Here is a 23908-nt window from a genome sequence, read left to right as displayed (position 1 = left end):
TGTCAGAATTCCTCCCAAGTATCACTAACCAAGGTGCTGAGAAACATCCTGTGATTAACAAACAAGCTGTCAGTCCCTCCACCAGCACCAGTGCTGAAGGCTGGCAATTTAACACTCAGAAACCACATTTTCTTATTGGAGATTAAATATTTTTGCAAGTTAAAAGAGCTGCCGTGGGCTGGGTTGTCACCTAATTCTGTCAGTCTCTTTGTGGGGTGTTTTGATAAGCACATCAGAGCAGAGGCTTTTAATCTTTGGGTTGAATCTGATCACGTCACGCCCCAAATTCACACCCACAGGAGGAGACCTGGATTTTTGGGATTTCACCCCAAGCAGGGTGGGCTGGGATGGAGCTGAGGGGCTCAGGGTTGGTTTTTGGTGGGGTTGAGCCCCCCTGGAGCACAGAGGGGCAGAGTTTGGGGTGGGTGCTGCTCATATTCCCAATTTACAGAGCCCTTGTCCGTTCTGCTCTGGGAATATCTTCTGCAGGTCCTGCTGTGATCCTTTATTTTCCTCAAAAGGCAGGAATTCAACCGGCAGAAATCCATTCTGATGTTAAATTTGGGTTTGAAATGGTTTGAAATTTTCTACTCCAACCTGTTTTTGGGGCTAAATGTGACGTGTTGGAGGAGGTTTCTCCCACTGCTGCCTGCTCTCTTAGTGGTAAAACTGGAATTAAAACCCCCCAAAAAAAGCTTTTGTTGGGGGTAAGGAATCCAGTAGATAAAAACTACCACAGCCACATGCTGGGGAGGGAGGGAAGAGTCTGTTTGGAACCGCAGTAAATGTGTCAATAAACACAAATCAAATGCAAATTAAATAAAAGCTTTTCATACACTCCATTCTCCTCTAGATCAGACGAAAATAAATGCCACATAAACAAACGGGGTTTATGGAAGTCTCCAAAAATAAAACCACTCTTCTTGCAGCAAGGCCAAAAAATGAGATTGCCTCCCTGTCTTTCCACCTGCTGGGAGCTCGTTTTTCCCTCTGTGTCACAACAGAGCTCAAAGATTTTGGTTCAAATCAAAAGCAGCAGTGACAGGTGCTGTGAAGGGGCTGGGGAAGAGCCTCATCCTAAAAGATAGGGCATGGAAAATGCCAGATCCCAAATCCTCTTCCCAGCTCTGTCAATAAGTTTCCTCTTACATAACCGAGTTCTTACCCGAAGGAAATATTTTTGGATTTTAAGCCAATCTGCAAAGGAAGGTAAGCTACAGTCAGGTCTCTTTTTTTCCTCCTTTTTTTCTTATTTTTTCCTTCCTTTTTTTCCCCCAGAAAATCAGCTGGGAAGTGCTGGCATCACTCAGAGCTTTCTCTCAGCCTCCATCCCTCCTTCAAAGGCTGTAAAGGAAATTTCCTCCTCCCCTCCCTGGGGCTGAGCACTGACTCAAGCCCCTCACACAGGTACCAAACCAAAAACCCTGAGCCCAGAAAACCTCATTTCCACTGGGAAATCCAGGGATCATCCCAGGATAAGCTCATTGATTTGCCTCAAAAGCATTAATATTAAAGCCTCCAACACACTGTTGGGCTGCAGGGGCGATAATTAATAAATTATAAAGAGAAACACAGGCTGGTGGCAGGGGCTCTTGGCTGCTTTGTCTCCCACTTTTCATCCAAGCACTCAAGATGTTTCCTCGGAAAACTCGTGTGTTTTGTGCCATGGATGGTTTTTTTTTCCCTGGGAAGGCCACGGAGCTGCCAGCAATGATCCCAAAGGGCCGAGCAGGTTGCAGATTTTGGAGCTGGGATCCCAAAAAAGGCAGCTGGAAAATGGCTCTTCCCAATCCCACTCCTGCAGGAGCCTCTCCCAATTCCAGCAGCTCGGCGGCTGGATGTGGTTTCCATGGAAATAGACGTCAGATCAGCAAAAAAACAGGGCCAGTGTTTAAAATAATCTCTGTTTTGAAAGCTTCCTGCCTTTCTGTCACAATATTAACCTTCCTCAAGGTAGGATTCCTCTCTTTTTGGTGCAAAATCCTTGGGTTTAAGAGGGTGCATGGCAAGGGGGGGTTCTAGGAAAGTCATTTATTTTGGGGTTGAGGGTGTGGAGGGTGTGGGCTGGGGCTGTACAGGAGGATTTTGTCGTGTGCCCATCTGCCTTTTGTGTGCATTGACTTTGGCGTGGAACCCACGCCGGGAATTGCACGGGATTCATTAGTGTGGAAATGTGGATGTGGAGAGGATCTGTTGGAAGTTTGTAGAGTGAGGTGAGGGGAACACTCCCAATCCATGGAGTTCCGTGCCCATTCCATGGAATCTGCACAAATAATGGTGGTTTTTTTTTTTATTCTGGATGTGCTTTGGCTCCCCAAAGGAGAGGGTGGCGTGGCCACCAAAACACTGCAGGGCCACTGAGCCTCTGTGGTGGCCCCGGGGTGACCAAAGGGGCTCCGTGGTCATCCTGATGGTGACCAAGAGCCCTGAAGTTATCGTGGCCCTGAGGTGGCCGTGCCCTAACGCTGCTGACCACGGCAGTGAGGTGACCAAGGTCTCAAGGCAAGTGGCCACGGCTCTGAGGTGACCGTGGATGTGAGGTGACCATGGATGTGAGGTGACCATGGATGTGAAGCGACCATGGAAGTGAGGTGACCATGGACGTGAGGTGACCATGGGTGTGAAGCAACCATGGAAGTGAAGTGACCATGGCTGTGAGGTGACCATGGATGTGAAGTGACCATGGCCATGAGGTGACCATGGATGTGAAGTGACCATGGCCATGAGGTGACTGTGGCCATGAGGTGACCATGGATGTGAGCTGACCATGGTTTTGAGGTGACCATAGCCTTGAGGTGACCGTGGCCATGAGGTGACCATGGCTCTGAGGTGACCATGGCCATGAGGTGACCATGGTTTTGAGATGACCATGGCTCTGAGGTTACCACAGATCCGAGGTTACCATGGCCATGAGGTGACCGTGGCCATGAGGTGACCGTGGATATGAGGTGACCCTGGATGTGAAGTGACCATGGTCGTGAGGTGACCATGGCCGTGAGGTGACCATGGCCATGAGGTGACCATGGTTTTGAGATGACCACGGCTCTGAGGTTACCATAGATCCGAGGTTACCATGGCCATGAGGTGACCGTGGCCATGAGGTGACCACAGCTCTGCTCATCCCAGCCAGAGCTCTGCTCCCACCATTCCCCCTGTTGGGCCGGACACTTCTGAGGGCAGCACCGGCCCTGACACCCCCGTCCCCCTCACCGCCGGGGTGGGACACACAAAGCAAATCCCAGCAGCTCCGGGGGCAGGAGCGGGATCGCAACGCGGGGCTCCGGGGGCCGGAGGGTCCCTGAGGACCGGGGGTCGTCGCGGTTCGTCCCCGCGGCCCCGGCCCTGCCCGGGGGCCGCCGCCCCCCGCCGGGGGCGAACTACAACTCCCGGCATGCCCCGCGCGGCCAGGGCGGGGGGTTCGGTTGGAGGGGGGCGCGTTCGTGAGGGGGTGGGCGCGAGCCCCCCCATTTCCCCCCCGACGGGCGGCACGTGCCGGCGGGCTCGGCCAATCGGGGCGGGGCGGGGCGGGTCACGTGCCTTTGTTTGGCGCTTTTGTGCGCGGCGGGGCGGGCGCGAGCGGAGTGTGGCCGGAGCGGCGGCGCGGGCAGGTGGGTGCGCGGCGGGGCTGCCGGTGAGGGAGGGGAACGAGTACGGGCGGGCCGCGGCCGCGGACCCCCTCATCCGTTGCGCTCTCCGCGTCTCCAGAAGGCGGAGGAAGAAAGGGGAAAGTGTCGGTATTTCACAGGGGTCCGGCGCACCGTTAATGGGGGGCGGCGGAGGGGGTCCCGAGGGTGGGTGTCAGGATGAGGGGGGGGCTGCGCAGCGCTTTGCAGGGGTTCGGGGCGGCGGTCGCTTTTGTCCCCGCTCGCGGGCATCGCGTCACCGCCCGGTTCTTGGAGCGTCGCGGTGACAAAGGAAAGGGAGGCAGTGTTGGGGGGGATTCCTCATGTGTGTCCCTGTTCCCCTCGCGCTCCGATCGCTATGGGGAAGGGGGTGTCTATTGTCCCTCAGCGAGGGGCGACGCCCTACTCGCGGCAGCGGCGCCCCCTCCCCTCCCCGCTATTGTTAGTGGGGAAGGGGCGGTATCCGGGCGACCGCGCCCGACGCCATCGAGCCGCGGGGCACTCTCGGGGAGCCCCCTGGCCCCGTCCCGCTGCCCGGCGCTCCCCGTCCCCTTCGCCCCTGAGGGGCTGAGGCGGGTGGGGGGGGCGGCCCCGCACCTGAGGCGGGGGGCGGCAGGTGCCCGGATGTTGGCGCTGGCCCCGCCCCCTCCCTCGAGCCCCCTCGCGCGGGCGCGCGCGCGCTCTCCCCGGCGGTTTGAATTCGGTGCGGTTGGAGGGGCGGGGGCGGGGCGCGCGCTGCCGCCTCGCCGCTGATTGGCCGGGGCCGCGCGGGGGGCGGGGCTCGCGCTGCCCGTTCCGCACCCCGGCCCCGCCCGCAGCGGCGCCCCTCCAACCCCCGAAAAAAAAAAAAAACCTTTTTTATTTTTTTTTTCCTTTAACCGTTCCTACACTTTTTTTTTTTTTCCTGGCGTATTTTTTTTTTTTTTTTACGACGCCCCTTTTTTTACAAGGCATCCTGGGCGGTGTGCGCCCTCGCTGTCTGCCGCGGTGTGAAGCATCTGACTTGAGCTGCGCAATTAAAAGCGAATTTTAAATGAGCTCGATTGCGCACATTTCAGATCCTTCGGGAGTGGCAGGAATCCTGGCTGTGCTGTCCTGTGGTGCGTCATTTTTTTACTCGGCGAGCTCTTTTATGTGTGTGTGAGCACTGAAATCCCCATAGCGCCGTGCTAAAACGGGGGTCTTTGTTCGAGTACCTACGGTGGAATAAAACGGATTGAAGATGCTCCCATATCACACCTGCAGTGCCTGTAATTCCATAATCTCTCCAATATTCCCAGCACTGCCCAGCAGCTCCACAAAATGCCTGGCATCACTGACTGCAGTGACCTACCTTGCCTGCCTTTTGTTCAGCAGCTCTAATTGTATTGGGCACTTTTGATTAGGAGCAGGATCCCCGTGCTAGCTGTTGAAAAGAACATTTCTTTGTTACCTAGGAACTCACCTGACTGACCTTCTCCCAGATTTGGCTTCTGGACTCTTATTTTCTTGGCCATGGCTACTTCTGGTAGGTAAAATTCTGTGCTAAATGCTCTTGTATCTTCGTTTTTTTTTGTTGTCCTTGCCTCTTCATTTCTTCAGGAATAACTTAAAAACCGAATCTAGTGGAAGAAGCTGCTGTCAGCAGGCTTTCCTCCCATCTTGGGTGAGGCTGGGTGGTTGTGAAAACACCCCAAAAGAGGAGTCTGGCAGCAGATGGGTTCAGCTCCCTGCAGCCATCTGCTCAGAGCTGGCTGTCACCGACACATCTCGGGGAGCACAAGGCTGCAGCTGACTCTGTGCAGGGCTGGGGGAGAGCCCTGCTGCAGATTTTATCAAAAACATCTTTTTTTTTAGGTTCTGGTCTCTCTCAGCTTCCAGGCAAAACCCTGGAAATTCATCCTCAGGTTTGTGGCTGGAGGGAGAACGATTTTTGATTGGAACTAATGAACTTGCTTTCACAACTTGGGATGTTGAAAGCTCAATTAAAACATCAGGTGCTTGGGTGAGGAAGGATTGCAAAGGAAATTTTAATCTTTTTCCAACAGTATTGCTGTGCTGAAAACAAAACTCCTGTCCTTGGGGAACATCATGCTGAATTTTGAAAGGCTGTTTTTAACATCCCCTGAACCAGTTGCTGCATAAATACCGATTTTTTTTCCTGCCTTTTCCCCCCTCTATTGCCAGATATCCAAGTGAAGGAGCTGGAGAAGAGAGCCTCTGGGCAGGCCTTTGAGCTGATCCTCAGCCCCCGCTCCAAAGAGGCCGTGCCAGAGTTCCCCCTGTCTCCCCCAAAGAAGAAGGATGTGTCCTTGGAGGAGATCCAGAAGAAGCTGGAAGCAGCAGAGGAGAGACGTAAGGTGAGTCTGGAGCAGGTGAAGTGAGCTCTGCTCCACCAGTTTTGGGGGATTTGGGGCTGGTTTGGATTTGTTTCATGGGGTAAATGTGTGTTGTAATGGTAAATTGAGTATTAATGGAAGTTAGTAATGAAATCCCTGGGGCTCTTATGGAGCTTTATGGTCATGGTTTTCATTTCAAAGAGATTTTGAAGAAAAACTGTGAGGAAACATAGCTGAGAGGGGCAGCTCTTTCAGGAAGAAGCTGCTCTTCTTGCCTTTTAACACCAGAACAGATGAATTTTCTCATAGAAAATGCAGCAGTGACTCTGTAATGAGAAGCTGGGGAATAAATTGTGTGAGTGATGAGAGATGTGGCTGGGGCTGCAGCCTGGAGCCCGTGAGGGAAGTGAGCCTGACCTGAATCCCAGTGATTCACCACTCTGAGAGGGGAGCATCTCCAAGGGAAGCTCTGTCAATTGTAACATTGAAAAGAAATAAAAAAAACAAAATCAGTGTTCCCTCTCCAGAAAAACCCCATTTAACAAGATGTGCAAGTAATTGCAGGTGGGTTGGTGAGGTGCAGGTCGTGGGGGGAGGCAGCCCAGGGCACAGAACGTCTGAGGGGCTCAGACTCACTGCTCCCTGTCCTGCCAGTCCCACGAGGCAGAGGTGCTGAAGCAGCTGGCAGAGAAGAGGGAGCACGAGAAGGAGGTGCTGCAGAAAGCCATCGAGGAGAACAACAACTTCAGCAAAATGGCAGAGGAGAAGCTGACCCACAAAATGGAAGCCAACAAAGAGAACCGTGAGGCACAAATGGCCGCCAAGCTGGAGCGCTTGCGGGAGAAGGTGGGTGTGGGCTGGGGGGAGCTGGGCAAGCAGGTACCCCAAAACCAGCCCCACAGCTGGGGAGGCTCTGCAGGGCTGGGGCAGCCTTTCCTCCTCCCTGCCTCTCACAGCTCCTGCTGCTGGTTTTCAGGACAAGCACGTGGAAGAGGTTCGAAAGAACAAAGAAGGGAAAGACCCTGGTGAGGCCGAGACCGACTGACTCCCTTCTGGAAACTGACTCTCCCCTCCTCCAAATATCCAAAGACTGTACTGGCCAGTGGTTTTATCTTTGGTTTTGGTTCGGTTATATATATATATTTTTTTTTTAAGTTTCTTAGAAACTGATGTAGAACTGTAAAATTAGATCCAAACTGTACACTTGCTTTGGGGGCTAGAGGGGAGACCTTCCATGTGTCACTTTTCTAAAGTGTTGTCTTTCCAGTGTAGCTTTTTCTTCTTGTTGCATCCTTTTCTACGCCAGTGCACTCGCTCCTGGGTTGATAGCAAGTACTGTATCAGCTCTGTAAGACCTTTGTGCAAGGAATCTGTAATAACTGTTCCATGCTGAATATCTGTTACACTTCAAACAAAACTCTCTGACTGTCCAGTCTGCTAAAATACTGCTGTAACCGAGTGACTCAATAAAGCTGCACAGTGCTGTTATCCTGCCTCCCTTCCTCAGGAGCCGAGGGCTGGGTGGATGCAAAGGGCTGCAGCAGCTCCTGCTGCCCTGGGCCACAGTGCCCAGAGCCCAGCCTTGTCCCGTGGCTGTGACAATCAGAGCTTTGTGTGACACCTCGGCAGTGTCAGCTGCGGCTGTTTGTGTCCCTGTGCCCCGGGGACATCCCAACAAACGGCCCTTGTTCCCTGGGGCTCTGGAGCCTGCCTGGGGGCACAGGGGGACAGGGTGGGGCTGCCCCAGGGCAGGCTCGGGGGGACAGGAATTGGCTTTGTCTGGGTGTCACCCAGACACCACAGCCCCAGCTGTTCTGGGGAAAGAGCATTTTTAGGTGGATTTGGAACAAAGTGGCTCTGACCCTTCCCCTGAGCACACCCACAGGTACCTGGGCTGGGAGCAGCAGCACCCACCTCCCCAAAAACCCTGCAGAGCTCCCGCGGTGCCACCGCTCTCAGCCCTTCCTCTGCCCTTGATCCTGGCTTGGCTCCCGGGTTTGTTTTCAGGTGACCTCCATACCTGGAGCACCTGAGCATGGGGGAGCCGTAGAGAATTGTTTTTTTATGTGACTCAGGGAGTTCTGGGCTGTGGGGTGAGAGGGAGAAGGAGCCTCAGCTCGGAAGCTTTTCCCGTGTCCCAGCGGGCGCTGCCGAGCCGATCCCGGGAGGAACGGTGGGACACGGCCCCGGTCCTGCCCTGCGGGATTCCAGGAGCGCTCGAGGTGCCGAGAGCGAGTGCTGCTCCCTGCTGGGGACTGCGGCTGGGGAGGCTCAACAGCGACAGCCCCGAGGGCACGGGCCAGCAGGGTGAGCGCAGCAAAACCACCCTGACCTTTGAGACAAGGCTGAAACCTTGGCACGGTGTAATGGAGGCTGGAGGGAGCTCAATCAGCCATCAAACCCTCCACTTCGTCATTTTAATGTAGTTACCTGCTGAGGAAAGAGTGTCCCAAATGCCGTGTGGGGCTTTTTCTCCTCTCTCCAAATGTGGGGGAGGAGAATGGCAGCTCTGCCAAACCCCAAATGGTGCTGGAGCACAAATGGATGCTAAATGCGAGGTTTGGGCTTGCCAGAGCTGTCAGAGCTCGGCGCGGGGCCTTCTGTTGCCTCCTCTTCCTTCTGCTTCACGTCTCTGCCGTGCTGTGCTGGGGCTGCGGCGGCTCGGGGGTCTCAGAGCTCGGGGGGATTTGGGGGGTGGCAGGAGGGAGAGGACAGCAGTGACCCCCAGACCGGGGTAAGGGAGGGGAATGAGCAGAGCAGAGCTCGGGGGAAAGCCGGGCTGGAAACAGGTTCCTTAAAAATAACAAAAAAAGCTCCACAGCTTCTTCCACCTGCGGAGGGAGGGAGGGATGCGGCGGGACCGGAGCGGGGCTGGGGGATCCCCGGGGGATCCAAACCCTGCTCATCCCGCGGGATGAACCATCCAGGGCCGATCGGAGCCGGAGGAAACCCGCGGTGGCTGGAAAATGAAAGCTGCGTGTGCTTTAGGAGGCTCGGGGAGGCTGGTGCCGCTGTGTGGCGGGAGCAAACAGGGATGTCAACAGCCGGGGGCGAGTCTTTATCATCGCAGAAAAATTCAGCGGGAGGGGTGGATGCTGCTGGGCAAAGGAAACGCTGCGGAGGAAACGCCAGGCGGCTGATCAGCGCTCCCGACAGCTCGGGGAGGTGCACGCTGCTATTGCGAGGACGAGGCACAGGGAGGATTTCCAGCATGAGCTCCCTTCATAACGGAGCGTTGCTCAAGGCTCGGTAGTCGGGAACAGCTCGGCAAATTAAATCCTGCTCCGACAAGTTTTGGAGGAGCTGATGTAAATAAACACCGCTCCCCTTCCTGCCTCGTGCTTGGCTGCTTCGGACACGGCATCTCCCCGAGCACAGCCAAAATTCCCGCAGGGATTTCTCCTTGGGAGCCCGGAGCACCTGGAGGCACCGAGCGAGGCAAGTCCCGTTCTGCTGGCTGGGTTTGCTCCCGAGCTGCCCGCGGAATTTAGGTCAGAACAGCTGAACTCGCAGCTTCTGCTTTTACCCTCTGGCCGCGGCGTTGTTTCGGAGCAGGAAGAGGTTCGTGGGGTGGGTTTTGGAGCAGCTTTTGGGGGGGTTTAGGGGGCCAGGGCAGGGTTGGGATCGCCCTCTGGGAGGTGATGTTTGGGATGTGGGGCCTCTCTGACCCGGCGAGATGGGCAAAGGGCATTTGGGAGGCAAATCGAGCAGAAAAGAGCCTGGGTTTGTTTTTTTTTTTTTTCATCTGTGCCCCTTGGATTCAGTCAGGAATGAGTTACGGCCTGACTTTGATGAGGAAATTACAAAGCTTTTTAAAACAAACAGTCCCATCCCCACCTCCTCCTGTTCCCAAACTTTGAAGAACTTTTCCTGTCCCTGAAATGAGGGCACTTGCCAGGGGTTGAGGCACAGGACAGCACTGGAGCTGGACGTGAATCAGGTTTTCTTCAGGACTTGTCTGAGCAAGAGCAGGTAAAGCTGGGGGAGAATTTCATTTTGGGCATGTTCTGTTCACTAAGTTTTTAAGCAAAGGCTGAACAAGCTGGCAGGGCTGCTTTTATCTGGGTAAGGACAGCAGCTTCTGAAACATAAATATGAAATTCCTGCTCACAAAGATTACACTGCTGGATCTTGGTGGTGCAACAGGATGAACTCACTCTGCTTGGAAAATCGGGGGCTGAAAAAAGGAGGTAAAACTCCAAACACAGGAGTTGCAGCCTTTGTTATTTGCTGGTATTTGTAAAGACAGACACTGCAAACTGTTTACAGGAGGGGGAATCCGGAGTGGGAGGTTTGTTTAGGATGCTTGGTTTGTTTAGAAGTTCCCAAACTACAGGCAAGGGGGTGAGCCAGGCACTGACGTGTTCGTTATTGTCATTTAACCCCAGAGTCGTGTTCTGGTGTGTTCATTATTGTCACCTAACCCCAGTGTCGTGTCCTTGGGGCTCCCCACACAGCAGAGACACCTCAGGAGTTCTTAAATCTCCCTTCAGCCTCCTTCTCATCACTGTAGTTGGGGATTCCAGGGGGGAAAACCCCAAGCAGAGCATTTGCTTATCCCTTTTCTCGATTTTTTAAAAATCCCTACTTAAACCCCACAGCAAAACTTCCTCTCCTTCCCAAAGGCAACTTTGCCCAGCAAGGACCTGCAGTTTGCCCTCAGCATGGCCACGGTGGTGACGGGGAAGCTCAGCCAGCTCTTCATCAACGCGAGGCAGCTGCCGGGGCCGCCGTCCCCGGGCACGGTCAGCAGCGCCGAGGTGCCGCCGGTGTTCTGGAAGCCCTACATCCACGGCGGCTACCGGCCCGTGCGCCGGCCCTGGCGCTATTACTTCTCCACGCTCTTCCAGCAGCACAACGAGCTGGTCAACGTGTGGTCGCACCTGGCGGCCGCGCTGGCGCTGCTGCTGCGCTGGCTGCAGCTCCGGCAGCGCGTGGACTTCGGGCAGGACGAGCACGCCCGGCCCCTGCTCATCATCCTGGCCGCCTCCGTCACCTACCTGACCTTCAGCAGCCTGGCCCACCTGCTGCAGGCCAAGTCTGAGTTCTGGCACTACGGCTTCTTCTTCCTGGACTACGTGGGGGTGGCGGTGTACCAGTACGGCAGCGCGCTGGGCCACTTCTACTACGCCATCGAGCCGGGCTGGCACCGGCGCGTCCGCGGCTTCTTCCTGCCGCTGGCGGCGGCGCTGGCCTGGCTGTCCTGCGCCGGCTCCTGCTACGCCAAGCTGCGCTTCCACCCGCGCAGCGCGCTGCCCGGCCGCCTGTGCCAGGAGCTGCCCTCGGCGCTGGCCTACCTGCTGGACATCAGCCCCGTGCTGCACCGCCTGGGCAGCGCCAAGCGCCCCGACCCCGCCCTGCCCTACCACCGCTGCCAGGTGCTCTTCTTCCTCCTCGGCGCCTTCTTCTTCTCGCATCCCTACCCCGAGAAGTGGTTCCCCGGCAAGTGCCACTTCCTCGGGCAGAGCCACCAGATCTTCCACGTGTTCCTGGTGCTCTGCACGCTGGCGCAGATCGAGGCCGTGGTGCTGGACTATGAGCGCAGGAGGGAGATCTACTCCTCCCTGCAGGGGGACCTGGCTCACGACTTCTCCGCCCTGTTCCTCCTCACTGTCGCCTGCTCTGTCCTCACAGCTGTCTACATGGCCCAGAGAGTGAAGAACAAGCTCAAGGAAGAGTAAAGAACAAATGATCTCAGCCCCAATCCAGCCCCAAGCCTCCAGATGCTGCTTCATGAACTGTTACTCAGCAAGTGCTTTCTCTAGGGAGTGAACGAGATGCTTTTAATGCTTTTTTAATCCAGCCTAAGTTCCAGCTTGCTCATAGAATGGTACACGGGTTCAGCTCAGCTCTGAATAAACAGTTGGAACGCAATGTTTTGTGTGCCCTGATGGGCTGGGGAAGGCTCTGGGAAGCTGCCAGGTCTCCCAGCGTGAGATAAGGAGAGGCCATCTGGCCCTGGTTAGACTCCAAACCATGGAACCAGACCAAGGTGAGGCTGTTTGAACCACTGAGGTGACAAATTAATTTATCATTTCAGGCCCCTCTTATAGCGCTGAGGGAGTTCAGAGTGTCCGTGCGGGGCAGGGCCTTTCCTTTGCCCTGAGGGAGCAGGACGGGCACAGCCCTGGCGCTGAAAGCGCGGGGAGCGGAGGGGTTGATGCGATGGGAGCCCAGCAGTGGGTCAGGGCTGGGAACAGCTGTGGCCGCGGCAGCTCCGGCTGCCATGTCGGTACAGCGGCAAAGGCGAGGCCGCTCCGCCGGCGCCACCGCGCCCGTTCCCGCTGCTCTGAGCGGGCCCGGCCGCCACCGCCCCTTATATAGGACAGGGCCCGTGTGGGCGTGGCCTCATCCCGTTTGTGACCCCACCCCTCAGCTCCCATTGGTGTGTTCCTGAGGGCAGCGCCTGCGCACTGCGCATTGGGGGCGGGGCCTGCGCGAGCGGGAAACCGGGAACGGGAACCGGGAAAAACCGGCACCGGAACCGGCACCGGAACCGTCACCGGGAGCCCCGCGATGGGGCGGCGGCGCGGCGGCGGCGCGGCCCCGGCCGAGGCCTGCGGGGTGTGGCTGGACACGGCCGAGCTGAAGCGGGGCCCGGCGCGGGTGAGGCCCGGGGGGAGCTGAGGGCGGGCGGGGGGAGCTGAGGGCGGGCGGGGGGAACCGGAGGGGCCGGTGGTACCGGAGGGGCTGAGGGAACCGGAGAGGCTGAGGGAACCGGAGCAGGCCCGGGATACCGGCCCTGGCCCCCTTCGTGCCGAGCTGGAGCGTTTGGCTCCGTTGAGTTCCACGGAGCGGAACATCGCCCTCATGAGGGGAGCGGGGCCTGGTCGGGGACGGCTGAGAGAGGATCCATCCCATAAATCCTTAAAATATCAACAAGGGGTGTCACAGGATGGCGCCGGGCTCTGTTCAGGGACCATAAACTAAAACAACGTGAGGCAGAACTTCCCCTGAGGGTGGCAGAGCCCGGCACAGCTGAGACTCCCCTGTGGGGACACCCCAAACCCACCCGAGCGGCTCCGGTGACCCCCGGGCAGGGGGTGGCACTGGCACATCTCCAGAGGTCCCTTCCAACCCCATTATTCTGGGATTTCCAGTTATTCTGGGATTTCCAGTTATCCTGGGATTTCCAGTTATTCTGGGATTTCCAGTTATCCTGGGATTTCCAGTTATCCTGGGATTTCCAGTTATTCTGGGATTTCCAGCCCCAGTGACTCTGACGCTGTGTAATGGCAGCAGGAGCTGTACCACAGCGCTGGTAGAGTTGGGTTGATATTTATATTAATATTTATTTTAATATTTTATTTTTGTATTATTTATTTTTCACTTCCCACAGCCCCTGAGTGCCACCCGGATTGCTGGCAGGAAGCACAGCCTGGGGCTGCTGCCACAGCCTGGCCCCAGGCAAAGCACCATCCCCACCTTCTTCAGCCCCCACACAGGTACAGGGGCACTAACCCAGCCCTGCCCTGCTCTGCTGGGCAGCAAAGTTCCTCTGGGGGGGCAGAGGGTGAAGGTTTGAACTCCAGCAGGGAGGAGCTGGCTGGTGCTGGGAACTTGCATTTTGTATGAAAGGGTTTCACCTGTGGGACTTGGTGCCTCTGGGGGGTCAGGGCAGTTTTTTGGGCAGGTCTCAGGGGGGGGGTTTGGTCACTTTGAGCAGCTGCAGGTGCAGCTCTGGGGATCCCTGTGGGCTCCTGGCACAGTCCCAGTGATGCTGGGGGTGATGAGCCCTGGCAAATGGAGCTGCTTGCACCAAGCCCCTGTTTGCAGATGAAGGAGACAAAGAAAACTCCAGACCGACTCCCTGCACCCCAAATAAAGACTGGGAGGACTCTGGGGCTCCTCTGGCTGCCTGTCCTGTGAAGATCCTGGCACTGCCACAGCTGGAGGGAGCCTGGGAAGAGCCCCCTGGAGCATGGAGAACACCTCAGCATCCCCTGGAGCTCCAAGGGGAACCCCAGAGCCAGAACAAAACCTCCTGTGGGGCTGGGGAGGACTCCTGGTGCTGCCAGGGCTCAGAGCACAGCAGGATCATCACTGCCAGAAACAAATCCCAGTTAATTCCTGGAGAAACAGCCTCAGGGAGCAGGAACAGCCAGCCCTGGGGCAGAGAGAGCTCTGGGCTGGGTTTTGCTGGCACTGAGAGGACAAATCCTGGCCCAGGGGCTGCTCCCAGGGGGGTTTGCTGCTCTGCCCAGAGCCCAGTGGGAGCTCAGCCCCTCAGGGAGCAGGGCCAGGAGTGCCAGGGGAGCAGGGCCAGGGCCAGGCAGCAGCTGGAGCTGGGCTCTGAGCCCCTCTTCACACAGGACTCTGAGGGGAACAGGGTCATCAAGCACTGCTGAGGGAGCCCAGCCTGCATGGGACCCCATTGCTGCAGCCCCTCTTTGCTTTAATAAAATAAAACCTTGGGGTTTTGTTTCTAAGGGTTTGGCTGTTTCAGTCAGGCCCCAAAATCCACCAACTGCTCCTGCAGAGGAGCCTTGTGGGGGCAGGGGCAGTGATCACATCCCTCTCCATAAAACTCAAATTCTTCCACCTCCCTTCTCCCCTCCACTCATTGGAAGGGGGGGATGATGATTGAATTTCTCAAGGAATTCAAGGTGGATTAAAGAAACCCCTGAATATCTGGGATCCCACCCCCCACAGCCCAACACTGACCCCATCAATGACTCCACAGACCACTGGTGTCTTATTAAGGCTCCATTTTATAGAAAGGAAAAAAAAAAAATTCCTATTTTAAATACAGCCATGAGGGGCAGTGCAGGGAACGTGGAGCTCTGAGTGAGGGGGAGCTGCAGCCACAGCCAAGGCCAAGCTGCTCCTTGCCTGGGCTGCTTGGCCCTTTGCACTGGTGCAAGGTCAATAAAGAGACCTCTGGAAGGTGAAATAAAACACAGCTTGGGGAGACAGGGACTGCTGATGGAACATTAAATTACTGGCAAGAAATTAAGGCTGTTCTGTCATGCAACTGTGGCTGATCTGTGAGAAAAAAAAAACAAACAAAAAAACATCCAGGGCACAGGGAATCCTTCAGAATCAAACCAGGAGGTTTTGGGGAAAAAAAACCACTTTTCCAACATGCCCCAAAGGCCTGGAGAGCTGGGAGCACTCCTGGGCTCGTTCTCAGCAGCTCTGGAGCATCCTCAGGATAAAGGATTGCAGGATTGTCCTGCTCACAATGAACTGGTTTTATCCTCAACTGGAACCTAAAGAAAAGTGCAGGTAGAAAAAACTCCATCCAGCAGCACTCCAGGAGATCCTCAACAACACCAAAACACAGGTGGAAAAAAGATTCCATCTTCTAAAAAAGGTTTTTTTCCTTAAGTAGAACAACACATGGAAAACACACCAAAGCCACAGGGCCCTTCCTAAGGAGGTGTCCGTGCACAAACCTGGAGACCCACAGAGGCAAAAAGGCTCAGGAATCCTTGGGAGAAGGCAGCTACTGTGCAGGAGAAGTTGGGAGCAGATGTTGTTTTTGCTTACAGAGCTGAGTGGCAGCAGCATCACTTCTCCTTCAGGGCCAGGTCTTCATCCTTGAGGGCGAATTTCCTGCGCAGCACTCGGGCGATGAGCACGGCAGGGTCCTGCTGCTGGGCAGGGGGGCGGCCCCTGGGGGGAGCTGTGTCAGCCAGAGCTGCCAGCCCCCTGCCCAGAGCCCTGCCAGCCCCCTGCCCAGAGCCCCTGGGGGGAGCTGTGTCAGCCAGAGCTGCCAGAGCCCCTGGCACCCCCTGCCCAGAGCCCTGCCAGACCCCTGCCTGACCCCCTGGGGGGAGCTGTGTCAGCCAGAGCTGCCAGCCCCCTACCCAGAGCCCTGCCCAGAGCCCTGCCAGACCCCTGCCCAGAGCCCCTGGGGGGAGCTGTGTCAGCCAGAGCTGCCAGCCCCCTGCCCAGAGCCCTGCCAGACCCCTGCCCGACCCCCTGGGAGGAGCTGTGTCAGCCAGAGCTGCCAGCCCCCTGCCCAGAGCCCTGCCAGACCCCTGCCCGACCCCCTGGGGGGAGCTGTGTCAGCCAGAGCTGCCAGCCCCCTGCCCAGAGCCCTGCCAGACCCCTGCCCAGAGCCCCTGGGGGGAGCTGTGTCAGCCAGAGCTGCCAGCCCCCTGCCCAGAGCCCTGCCAGACCCCTGCCCAGAGCCCTGCCAGACCCCCTGGCACCCCCTGCCCAGACCCCTGCCCAGAGCCCTGCCAGACCCCTGCCCAGAGCCCTGCCAGACCCCCTGGCACCCCCTGCCCAGACCCCTGCCCAGAGCCCTGCAAGACCCCTGCCCAGAGCCCTGCCAGACCCCCTGGCACCCCCTGCCCAGAGCCCTGCCAGACCCCTGCCCAGAGCCCTGCCAGCCCCCCTGGCACCCCCTGCCCAGACCCCCTGGCACCCCTGCCAGACCCCCTGGCACCCCCTGCAGCCCCCTGGCATCCCCAGATCTGCAAAATCAGCCAAAGATCCAAGGGATGGATCCTGGACCCCCCCCAGGGGTGAATTTTGGGAGGGATGGAGGTGGGACACCCCTGCTGCTCTGGCTCTGGAAGATGAGTGTTTTCCTCCCCTCTGACTGGAATTTTTTCACTGCTGGGAATCTGATTCCTTTCAAACCAAATCAGGAAGCTGCACTTGTGCACAGGCACCACCCAGTGTGGTATTTTTGGCCATGAAAATCACACAACAGAACAAAAAACTGTGGAGCCTGAGCTGCAGCAGGGAGATGTGAGCTGTGGAAGGCACAGGCAGCCCTGCAGGATCCTGCCCATGGAGCAGCTTCAGGAGCTCTCACATCACAACTTGTCAAATCCTCATCAGACAAGTGCAAACTCACCCAGCCCACACCCAGAGCTGGGCCAGATGAAGATACACAGAAGCTGAGAAGCTCCTTGTGCTAAATCCCTGAATATTCCACGTTGGAAAAGCTGCTGAACATTCCCTGGGGCTGTGAGCTGGGCTGAGAGCAGCACCTGCCTCACCCTGAAAGCTGCCAACACACACAGGGCTGTTTGCACTGGGCAAACACAGCTCTGTGTCAGGTGAGCAAGCTGGAGCAGCCAAACATTGGGATTGGAGTTTAAATTCCCCTCCACTATTTCCTATCCAGGGAAAAAGGAAAGGAAAGGGAAAGGGAAGGGGAGAGGGAAGGAACCAGGAATGTGTTACCAAGTTCTGCTCCCAGGAGGTATTCCCCCCATGAAAATTCTCCATTATTTCCCATCTCAGAAAGACAAAAAAGCCCAGGAAGGAGTTCCCAGGCTCTCATTTGCCCAGGAATGAAGGACAGAGCAGCAGCCAGGGCTGTGACCAGGCTCTGCACAGACCCAACACCAAAACAGAAAGAGAAGCTCAGGGAGCACTCACAAATCCTTGCTCTGCTTCATCCTATGAATGTCTTTGAGGATTCCCATCATGTCAGCAAAGCTGCTGGCCTTGGACAGGGACACGGGCTCCTCCTCCTCGGGCTCCCTGTGCTCGGGCCGGCCGCTCTCCGGGGCGGGGCAGAGCTCGGCCACCGAGGGCAGCTCGGGGCTCTCCAGCTCCGCCTCCTCCTCCGTGATGTCGCTGATGACGAAGGAGGTGCTGGACTGGAAGGAGGGCCCGAAGCCGTGCACGGGCGAGGAGCTGGAGCTGCCCGGGGACAGCAGCAGCTCGGGGCTCAGCGGGGCTGCACGGGAAACCGAGAGAGGCTGAGCACCAGAGGGGTTCCCACCCGCACGGGCCATCAATCTGTGTAAAATCCCAAAGGCAGCAGCCCTGGGGCAGGGCAGAGCCCAGCACGCGGCTCCCACCTGACTCTGCAGCCACGATTTTGGCGATCTGGCTGCGCAGGTGGCTCAGCTCGTCCTGCAGCTCCGTGCTCCTGCTCAGGGCTGGCAGCCCAGGCTTCTTCAGGGCCAGCAGCTTCTCCTCCTGCTTCCTCAGGTTGGGCACTGAGGCGTTCCTCTGGATCACCGTGATGGGACTGGGCTTCCACTTGTGCTTCAGGGGACGAGTGTCACTTCTGGGGACAGAATCCTGTCAGCCACCTGGTCCAAACCCCTCCAGGAGCCTCCAACAAAACCAACAAAGCCTCTGAGCACCTCCAGAGGTGCAGATGTGCTCTCTGCAGCACAAGGAGCACAGGAAACTGGGGCTGCCCTTGGATCCAAATGTCCAAGGCCAGGCTGGAGAGTCCTGGGAGAACTCAACCCTTCCTGAGCAAAAAACAGCCCAGGGCAGGGGGTGATAAAACAGCCCAGGGCAGGGGGTGATAAAACAGCCCAGGGCAGGGGGTGATAAAACAGCCCAGGGCAGGGGGTGACTCTGCCCACACCAGTGACTGACACAGGACACAGCACAGGCTCCTGGCACTTCCTACAGAAATTCCTCTCCAGTTACTTTGTCATTTTTTCTCCTCTCCCCTTGGGAAAAACATCTTTGAAAAGGCACCACATCAGACCCTGAGGGCCTGGAAGCTGTGGTGAGCTGAGCAGGGTCTGGCTGAGCTCTGTGACAAACCAGGGGTGGAAACCAACCTGACCCTGGCGTAGGTTTCCTCATCATCTGCTGCAATCCACACGATGTCAGCCAGGGTGGGGACAGGGGGGACATCCCCCAGGTACAGGTCTGACACACTGGGCAGCACCTGGCAGGAAGGAAACACTGCTGGGGAGATGTGTTTGCTGTCAGAGCCCCTCTCCCCTGGCACAGCAGAAACTCCAGCAGCTCTCCTCTGGTTTGCACAACTGTTGAAGTTTTTAGAGCTGGGAGATAAATCCTTTGGGTCTGGGCACTGCTGTGCTCCCCCTGCTGCTTCCTGCTGTGTGTGTGAGGCAGGAGGGGACACCTGAGCCAGGCCACTGCCACTGCCAGTGCCAGCCCTGAGCTCCACGGTGACATCAGGGACTCCACAATCCCTGGCACAGGCCCAGGGGCTCCCTGGAGATCACAGAGCACAGCCCTGTCTCAGCAACTCCCACCTTTCCACCTCAGACACTGCCTGAGCAGAGATCACTTCACAAGAACAGAATTGAAGAAAAAAAGAAATTAAAAAAAAAAAAAAAAAGCTACTGGTGCAGATTTTGTGGCTACAAGTCTGCAGATGTGGGGACAAAGCAGAATGGTGGCAGTGCCCTGTGCTGGCCCAGCTCCTGCAGCACCAGGCAGGTGACTCACCTGGAAGGTGGCCCTGGGGCAGGGCTTGAGGGGCAGGGTGGAGCCAATCCTCCTGACCACGCTGCGAGCTGAGCCGTGGGGCTTGTTCTGCCAGATGGGGATGGTCTGCAAAGCCAGAGCACAGTCAGCACCTGCAGCACTGCCCAGGAATTCATTACCCTGCAAACCCTCCTCAACTGCCAACAGCCTCATCTCTTTGTGTCTCTTTTAACTGGTGATAACTGAGCCCCCATTTCACAGATTTCAGCTGAACAGGCAGTGCAGGGGCAATCTGAACGCTGCAGAGTCTTCAGGACTGAAATCCAAAAGCACACATTAACAGGCACTGCCAACAGGCATTTTCACAAAGGAAAACTCGGCAGAAGGAGGAAAATGCCATCAAAGGAAGTGTCATTCAAGGACACTGCTGCTGTCACAGCATCTTGGGTACAAGCACTGTTAAATATCCCAGAGCAAAGGGGAGATATTGCTACAGACATTCCCTGCACAGGGTGCTGAGGAACCTGCTCTGAGCTCGAGTCCCTCCCCACCTGCCCCATCCTGGGACAAGGCTGAACATTCCTGGGTGACAGTGACAGACCAAGGCCTGTCCCAGCCCAGAGGAACAGCCTCGGAGAGTTGTGCGAAATTCCAGAGCAGTTTTAGAGCTCTCACAACCAAACGGTGAAGGCTCTGCCTGTGTGACACTCACAGGGGGCAGCAAAGGGAACAGCAGAGTGACAAAGTGAGCCCACAGCACACCCAGCACGGGTTGGTTACAGGGGTTGGTTACAGGGTTTGTTACAGGGTTTGTTACAGGGGTTGGTTACAGGGGTTTGTGACAGGGGTTGGTTACAGGGTTGGTTACAGGGGTTGGTTACAGGGTTGGTTACAGGGGTTTGTTACAGGGGTTGGTTACAGGGGTTTGTTACAGGGGTTGGTTACAGGGTTGGTTACAGGGGTTGGTTACAGGGGTGGTTACAGGGGTTGGTTACAGGGGTTGGTTACAGGGGTTGATGGCTGGAGCCGCTCTGCGCTCTGTGCCCGAGCCCCGCTCCTGCCACTGCTGCCATTGCAGCCACTGCTGCCACTGCTGCCATTGCTGCCATTGCAGCCACTGCTGCCACTGCTGCCATTGCTGCCATTGCAGCCACTGCTGCCACTGCTGCCACTGCAGCCACTGCTGCCATTGCAGCCACTGCTGCCACTGCTGCCACTGCAGCCACTGCTGCCACTGCTGCCATTGCTGCCACTGCTGCCATTGCAGCCATTGCAGCCACTGCTGCCATTGCTGCCACTGCTGCCATTGCTGCCACTGCAGCCACTGCTGCCACTGCTGCCACTGCTGCCATTGCAGCCACTGCTGCCACTGCTGCCATTGCAGCCACTGCTGCCACTGCTGCCACTGCTGCCACTGCAGCCACTGCTGCCACTGCTGCCATTGCTGCCACTGCTGCCATTGCTGCCATTGCAGCCACTGCTGCCACTGCTGCCATTGCAGCCACTGCTGCCACTGCTGCCACTGCAGCCACTGCTGCCACTGCTGCCACTGCTGCCACTGCTGCCATTGCTGCCACTGCTGCCACTGCTGCCACTGCAGCCACTGCTGCCACTGCTGCCATTGCTGCCACTGCTGCCATTGCATCCACTGCTGCCACTGCTGCCATTGCTGCCACTGCTGCCACTGCAGCCACTGCTGCCACTGCTGCCACTGCTGCCATTGCTGCCACTGCAGCCACTGCTGCCACTGCTGCCACTGCTGCCATTGCAGCCACTGCAGCCACTGCTGCCATTGCTGCCACTGCTGCCACTGCTGCCACTGCTGCCACTGCTGCCACTGCAGCCACTGCTGCCACTGCTGCCACTGCAGCCACTGCTGCCATTGCTGCCACTGCTGCCATTGCAGCCACTGCAGCCACTGCTGCCACTGCTGCCATTGCTGCCACTGCTGCCACTGCTGCCACTGCTGCCACTGCTGCCATTGCTGCCACTGCTGCCACTGCTGCCACTGCTGCCATTGCTGCCACTGCTGCCACTGCTGCCATTGCTGCCGAGCACTGAGCCCCGGTCCGGGGCAGAGCCGGGGCTGGCCAGGGCTGCCGGGGAAGGTTCTGGGGCGCTCCGGGTGTCCCGGCCCGGGTCACTTACGGCCTCCGCGTCCATCTCGGTGCCTCAGCGCCGCCCGCTCATCGCCGCCGCTCCGCGGCTCTCGCTCACTGCAACACACAACGAGCGGCTGCGGCTGCGGCTCCGCCCCGACTCCCCGGGATCCCCCCCGTCCCCCCCATCCCCGGTACCTGCGGCCCGGCGCCGCTCGGCCCCGCTGCCAGCGCCGGGCGCGGCCGCTGCCCCGCCATGGCCCGGAACGGAACGGAACCGCCCGAGCGCTTCCGGGCGGCGGCGCATGCGCGGGGACACCCGGCCAGGGGCAGCTGCCCCGCCCGCGACACGTCACCGCGCAAAGTGACGCAACACGGTGACGTAACCGGACCGCGCTGCTCGCACCGGAACTTCCCAAAGTCACGTGGCCCCGCCGCACACGGGGAACGGCCGTACCGGGACCGTGGTGACAACGGTGACATCCCGCCGTACCGGGACCGTGGTGACAACGGTGACATCCCGCCGGGCGGGGACGCCCCGGTGCGGGCAGCGCGCTCCGGACACGTCACAAAGTTGACGTCACCATGCCGACGTCACTTGGCCCCGCCTCCCGCTGCCCCGCCCCCCGCAGCCCCGGCGGAGGAAGGAGAGCGGAGCCGAGCTGGGGATGCAGGAAGGTTTTACCGGATGGTTTTACCGGGCGCTGGTACCGAGCGCTTTTCCCGCCGCTCCGCGCCCTCCCCGCCGACATCGGCCCGGGCCCGCGCGGCTTTGGGGCCAGAGCGTCACAAGGCGCGGGAGGAACCGCTCCGGGACAGCGGCAGCGGCGCTCGGGACACGGCGACAGGGACACGGGGACAGGGACACAGAGACAGGGACACGGGGACAGGGACACACGGACAGGGACACGGGGACAGGGACACAGAGACAGGGACACGGGGACAGGGACACGGGGACAGGGACAGGGACACGGGGACAGGGACACGGCGACAGGGACACGGCGACAGGGACACGGCGACAGGGACACGGGGACAGGGACACGGGGACAGGGACACAGAGACAGGGACACGGGGACAGGGACACGGGGACAGGGACAGGGGGACAGGGACACGGGGACACAGAGGGACACACGGACAGGGACACGGGGACAGGGACACAGAGGGACACACGGACAGGGACACGGGGACACGGCAGTGGCAGCAGCCCGGCAGGTTAACGGGGACAGAGGGACACGGGCGGATTTGGGGCTCCCGGCGCACTCAGCCCCTTCTGGAGTGCGGGGAGCTGGTGAGAATAAACCCCAAAAGGGACCCCAAAAGGGACCGAGGTCCCCCAGGGGTGGCAGGAACGGTGCCTGGGCCCCCCGACTGTCCCACCGGGGTGGGAGAAAGTGCAGAGCTAATGCATAGTTAAAAGCCAACTCTGAGAAACATCCCGGGGCCATTAATTAATCTCACTGCAGCAATTAGTGAAGTGACACTGGCTTGGCCCAGAGGAGAGCTAAGCTCAGGCTCCAGGCTCAGGTGGGGACAGGGGAATTGCCACCCCCAGGCTCCTCCCTGCAATGAAAATACCTGGTCCAAAAGGAAAAAAAACCCCAGCTTTTCCCTTAATTTGATTTGGTCCAACAAAATTGTGCTTCAGAGAGCAGAAGAAGCATCAGCAGCCAGGGCTGGCTGCAGGAGCTGCTGAAGATGCTTCGTGTCCCCCCAGGGCTGCAGGAATTTGCCTTCAAACCCTTTCCCTGAACCTTTCCTCCTCGTTAGAAGTGCTGCTCACCCTGTGTCCAGGCAGAGCAGAGCAGCTGCTCAGGGTGGCTTCATGTCTGAACAATCTCTTTGGAAAAATCCCTGACAATGTCTTTCTGTACTTCTGGCTTTTAGAACTGCCCAGGCCTCACCCAGGGGAGAGGGAACTTTGTGGTTCCTCACCCAGCAGGGGCTGGAGGCTCAAAGCAAAGGGGAGCTCCCAGGGATGGAGGGGGTGGGACACTCACCTGAGCTGCAGCACACCTGGAGTGTCACTGCTGCTGTCCCTGTGCCACCCCGAGGGCCACAGCCAGGCTGGCACTGACCCTGAGGCAGGGAGGTGACACAGACACTGCCCAGAGTCCCCCTCAGCTCAGGGCTGCCACAGCCCTGTCACACAGACTGCCACTGCCAGTGTCCCCACACAGATCATCACTGTCACTGTCCCCACACAGACTGTCACTGCCAGTGTCCCCACACAGACTGCCACTGCCAGTGTCCCCACACACATCATCACTGTCACTGTCCCCACACAGACTGCCACTGTCCCCACACAGATCATCACTGTCACTGTCCCCACACAGACTGCCACTGCCAGTGTCCCCACACAGACTGCCACTGTCCCCACACAGACTGTCACTGCCAGTGTCCCCACACAGACTGCCACTGCCAGTGTCCCCACACAGATCATCACTGCCAGTGTCCCCACACAGACTGTCACTGTCCCCACACAGACTGTCACTGTCCCCAGACTGGCACTGTCACTGTCCCCACACAGACTGTCACTGTCCCCACACAGACTGGCACCCTCAGTGTCCCCAGACTGTCCCTGCAGTGTCCTCTCACAGTCTGTCACTGCCAGCAGCCCCAGAGCTGCCCCAGCTGGAGCAGGAGCTGCTGCTCTGTCCTCAGCAGGATGTGGGGGCAATGGCAGCCCTGCTGGGCTCACACCAGTGTGAACAGGAGCTGCAGGGAAGGGAGGGTGGCTGCCAGGGCCAGG

General features: G+C 58.1%; 4 protein-coding genes and 1 long non-coding RNA gene across 9 annotated transcripts; 4 read left to right on the top strand and 1 right to left on the bottom strand.

Moving 5' to 3' along the window:
- The first annotated feature begins 3533 nt into the window (after positions 1–3533).
- Positions 3534–7429, top strand: STMN1 (stathmin 1). 3 transcript variants are annotated; one of them, XM_079325766.1, is made up of 5 exons: positions 3534–3608; positions 5060–5130; positions 5790–5962; positions 6596–6787; positions 6918–7429. In XM_079325766.1, exons 2-5 carry the CDS (start codon positions 5118–5120, stop codon positions 6984–6986), a joined length of 447 nt encoding a protein of 148 aa, XP_079181892.1. In that variant the 5' UTR covers positions 3534–3608; positions 5060–5117; the 3' UTR covers positions 6987–7429. The 3 variants fall into 3 exon arrangements, with proteins under 3 accessions (XP_079181892.1, XP_079181893.1, XP_079181894.1); XM_079325767.1 differs by lacking the exon at positions 3534–3608 and adding an exon at positions 3684–3730; XM_079325768.1 differs by lacking the exon at positions 3534–3608 and adding an exon at positions 4598–4723.
- Positions 7430–9379: 1950 nt separating this feature from the next.
- PAQR7 (progestin and adipoQ receptor family member 7) lies at positions 9380–11815 on the top strand. Of its 2 annotated transcripts, none has more exons than XM_079325568.1 (2): positions 9380–9502; positions 10567–11815. In XM_079325568.1, exon 2 carries the CDS (start codon positions 10606–10608, stop codon positions 11620–11622), a length of 1017 nt encoding a protein of 338 aa, XP_079181694.1. In that variant the 5' UTR covers positions 9380–9502; positions 10567–10605; the 3' UTR covers positions 11623–11815. The 2 variants fall into 2 exon arrangements, with proteins under 2 accessions (XP_079181694.1, XP_079181693.1); XM_079325567.1 differs by lacking the exon at positions 9380–9502 and adding an exon at positions 9585–9913.
- Positions 11816–12397: 582 nt separating this feature from the next.
- LOC306811772 (uncharacterized protein) lies at positions 12398–14289 on the top strand (the record flags this gene model as incomplete). The annotated part of the gene is made up of 3 exons (XM_079325762.1): positions 12398–12547; positions 13281–13386; positions 13718–14289. The coding sequence occupies exons 1-3, from the start codon at positions 12458–12460 to the stop codon at positions 14287–14289; spliced, it is 768 nt and encodes a 255-aa protein (XP_079181888.1). The 5' UTR covers positions 12398–12457.
- Positions 14290–14634: 345 nt separating this feature from the next.
- On the bottom strand, positions 14635–21474 carry MTFR1L (mitochondrial fission regulator 1 like). Of its 2 annotated transcripts, XM_079325875.1 has the most exons (7): positions 21358–21474; positions 21209–21276; positions 19082–19186; positions 18442–18551; positions 17716–17927; positions 17288–17591; positions 14635–15559 (listed from the first exon to the last, which is right to left on the bottom strand). In XM_079325875.1, the coding sequence occupies exons 2-7, from the start codon at positions 21221–21223 to the stop codon at positions 15454–15456; spliced, it is 852 nt and encodes a 283-aa protein (XP_079182001.1). In that variant the 5' UTR covers positions 21224–21276; positions 21358–21474; the 3' UTR covers positions 14635–15453. The 2 variants fall into 2 exon arrangements, with proteins under 2 accessions (XP_079182001.1, XP_079182000.1); XM_079325874.1 differs by lacking the exon at positions 21209–21276 and having other exon boundaries at positions 17288–17613; positions 17732–17927; positions 21358–21468.
- Positions 21475–23196: 1722 nt separating this feature from the next.
- LOC306811779 lies at positions 23197–23822 on the top strand. Its single transcript, XR_013776732.1, has 3 exons — positions 23197–23300; positions 23507–23580; positions 23722–23822. It is a non-coding gene; the product is annotated as an uncharacterized lncRNA (long non-coding RNA).
- The last annotated feature ends 86 nt before the right edge of the window (positions 23823–23908 follow it).

Source organism: Erithacus rubecula (genome assembly GCF_903797595.1).
Source record: "Erithacus rubecula genome assembly, chromosome: 23".
Classification (NCBI taxonomy): Eukaryota; Metazoa; Chordata; class Aves; order Passeriformes; family Muscicapidae; genus Erithacus; species Erithacus rubecula.
Note: the sequence above shows the minus strand (reverse complement) of the source record. Positions and strands in the feature narration are given on the sequence as shown.

Coding starts and splice junctions, on each gene's coding strand:
- STMN1 (XM_079325766.1), top strand. Junction 5,963..6,595: donor CAGCAGAGGAGAGACGTAAG/GTGAGTCTGGAG, acceptor CTGTCCTGCCAG/TCCCACGAGGCAGAGGTGCT. Junction 6,788..6,917: donor TGGAGCGCTTGCGGGAGAAG/GTGGGTGTGGGC, acceptor GCTGGTTTTCAG/GACAAGCACGTGGAAGAGGT.
- PAQR7 (XM_079325568.1), top strand. CDS start 10,606: ATGGCCACGGTGGTGACGGGGAAGCTCAGCCAGCTCTTCATCAACGCG.
- MTFR1L (XM_079325874.1), bottom strand. CDS start 21,417: ATGGCGGGGCAGCGGCCGCGCCCGGCGCTGGCAGCGGGGCCGAGCGGC. Junction 17,928..18,441: donor GAAACCTACGCCAGGGTCAG/GTTGGTTTCCAC, acceptor TTCTGTCCCCAG/AAGTGACACTCGTCCCCTGA. Junction 17,614..17,731: donor GCAGCCAGATCGCCAAAATC/GTGGCTGCAGAG, acceptor TCTGGTGCTCAG/CCTCTCTCGGTTTCCCGTGC.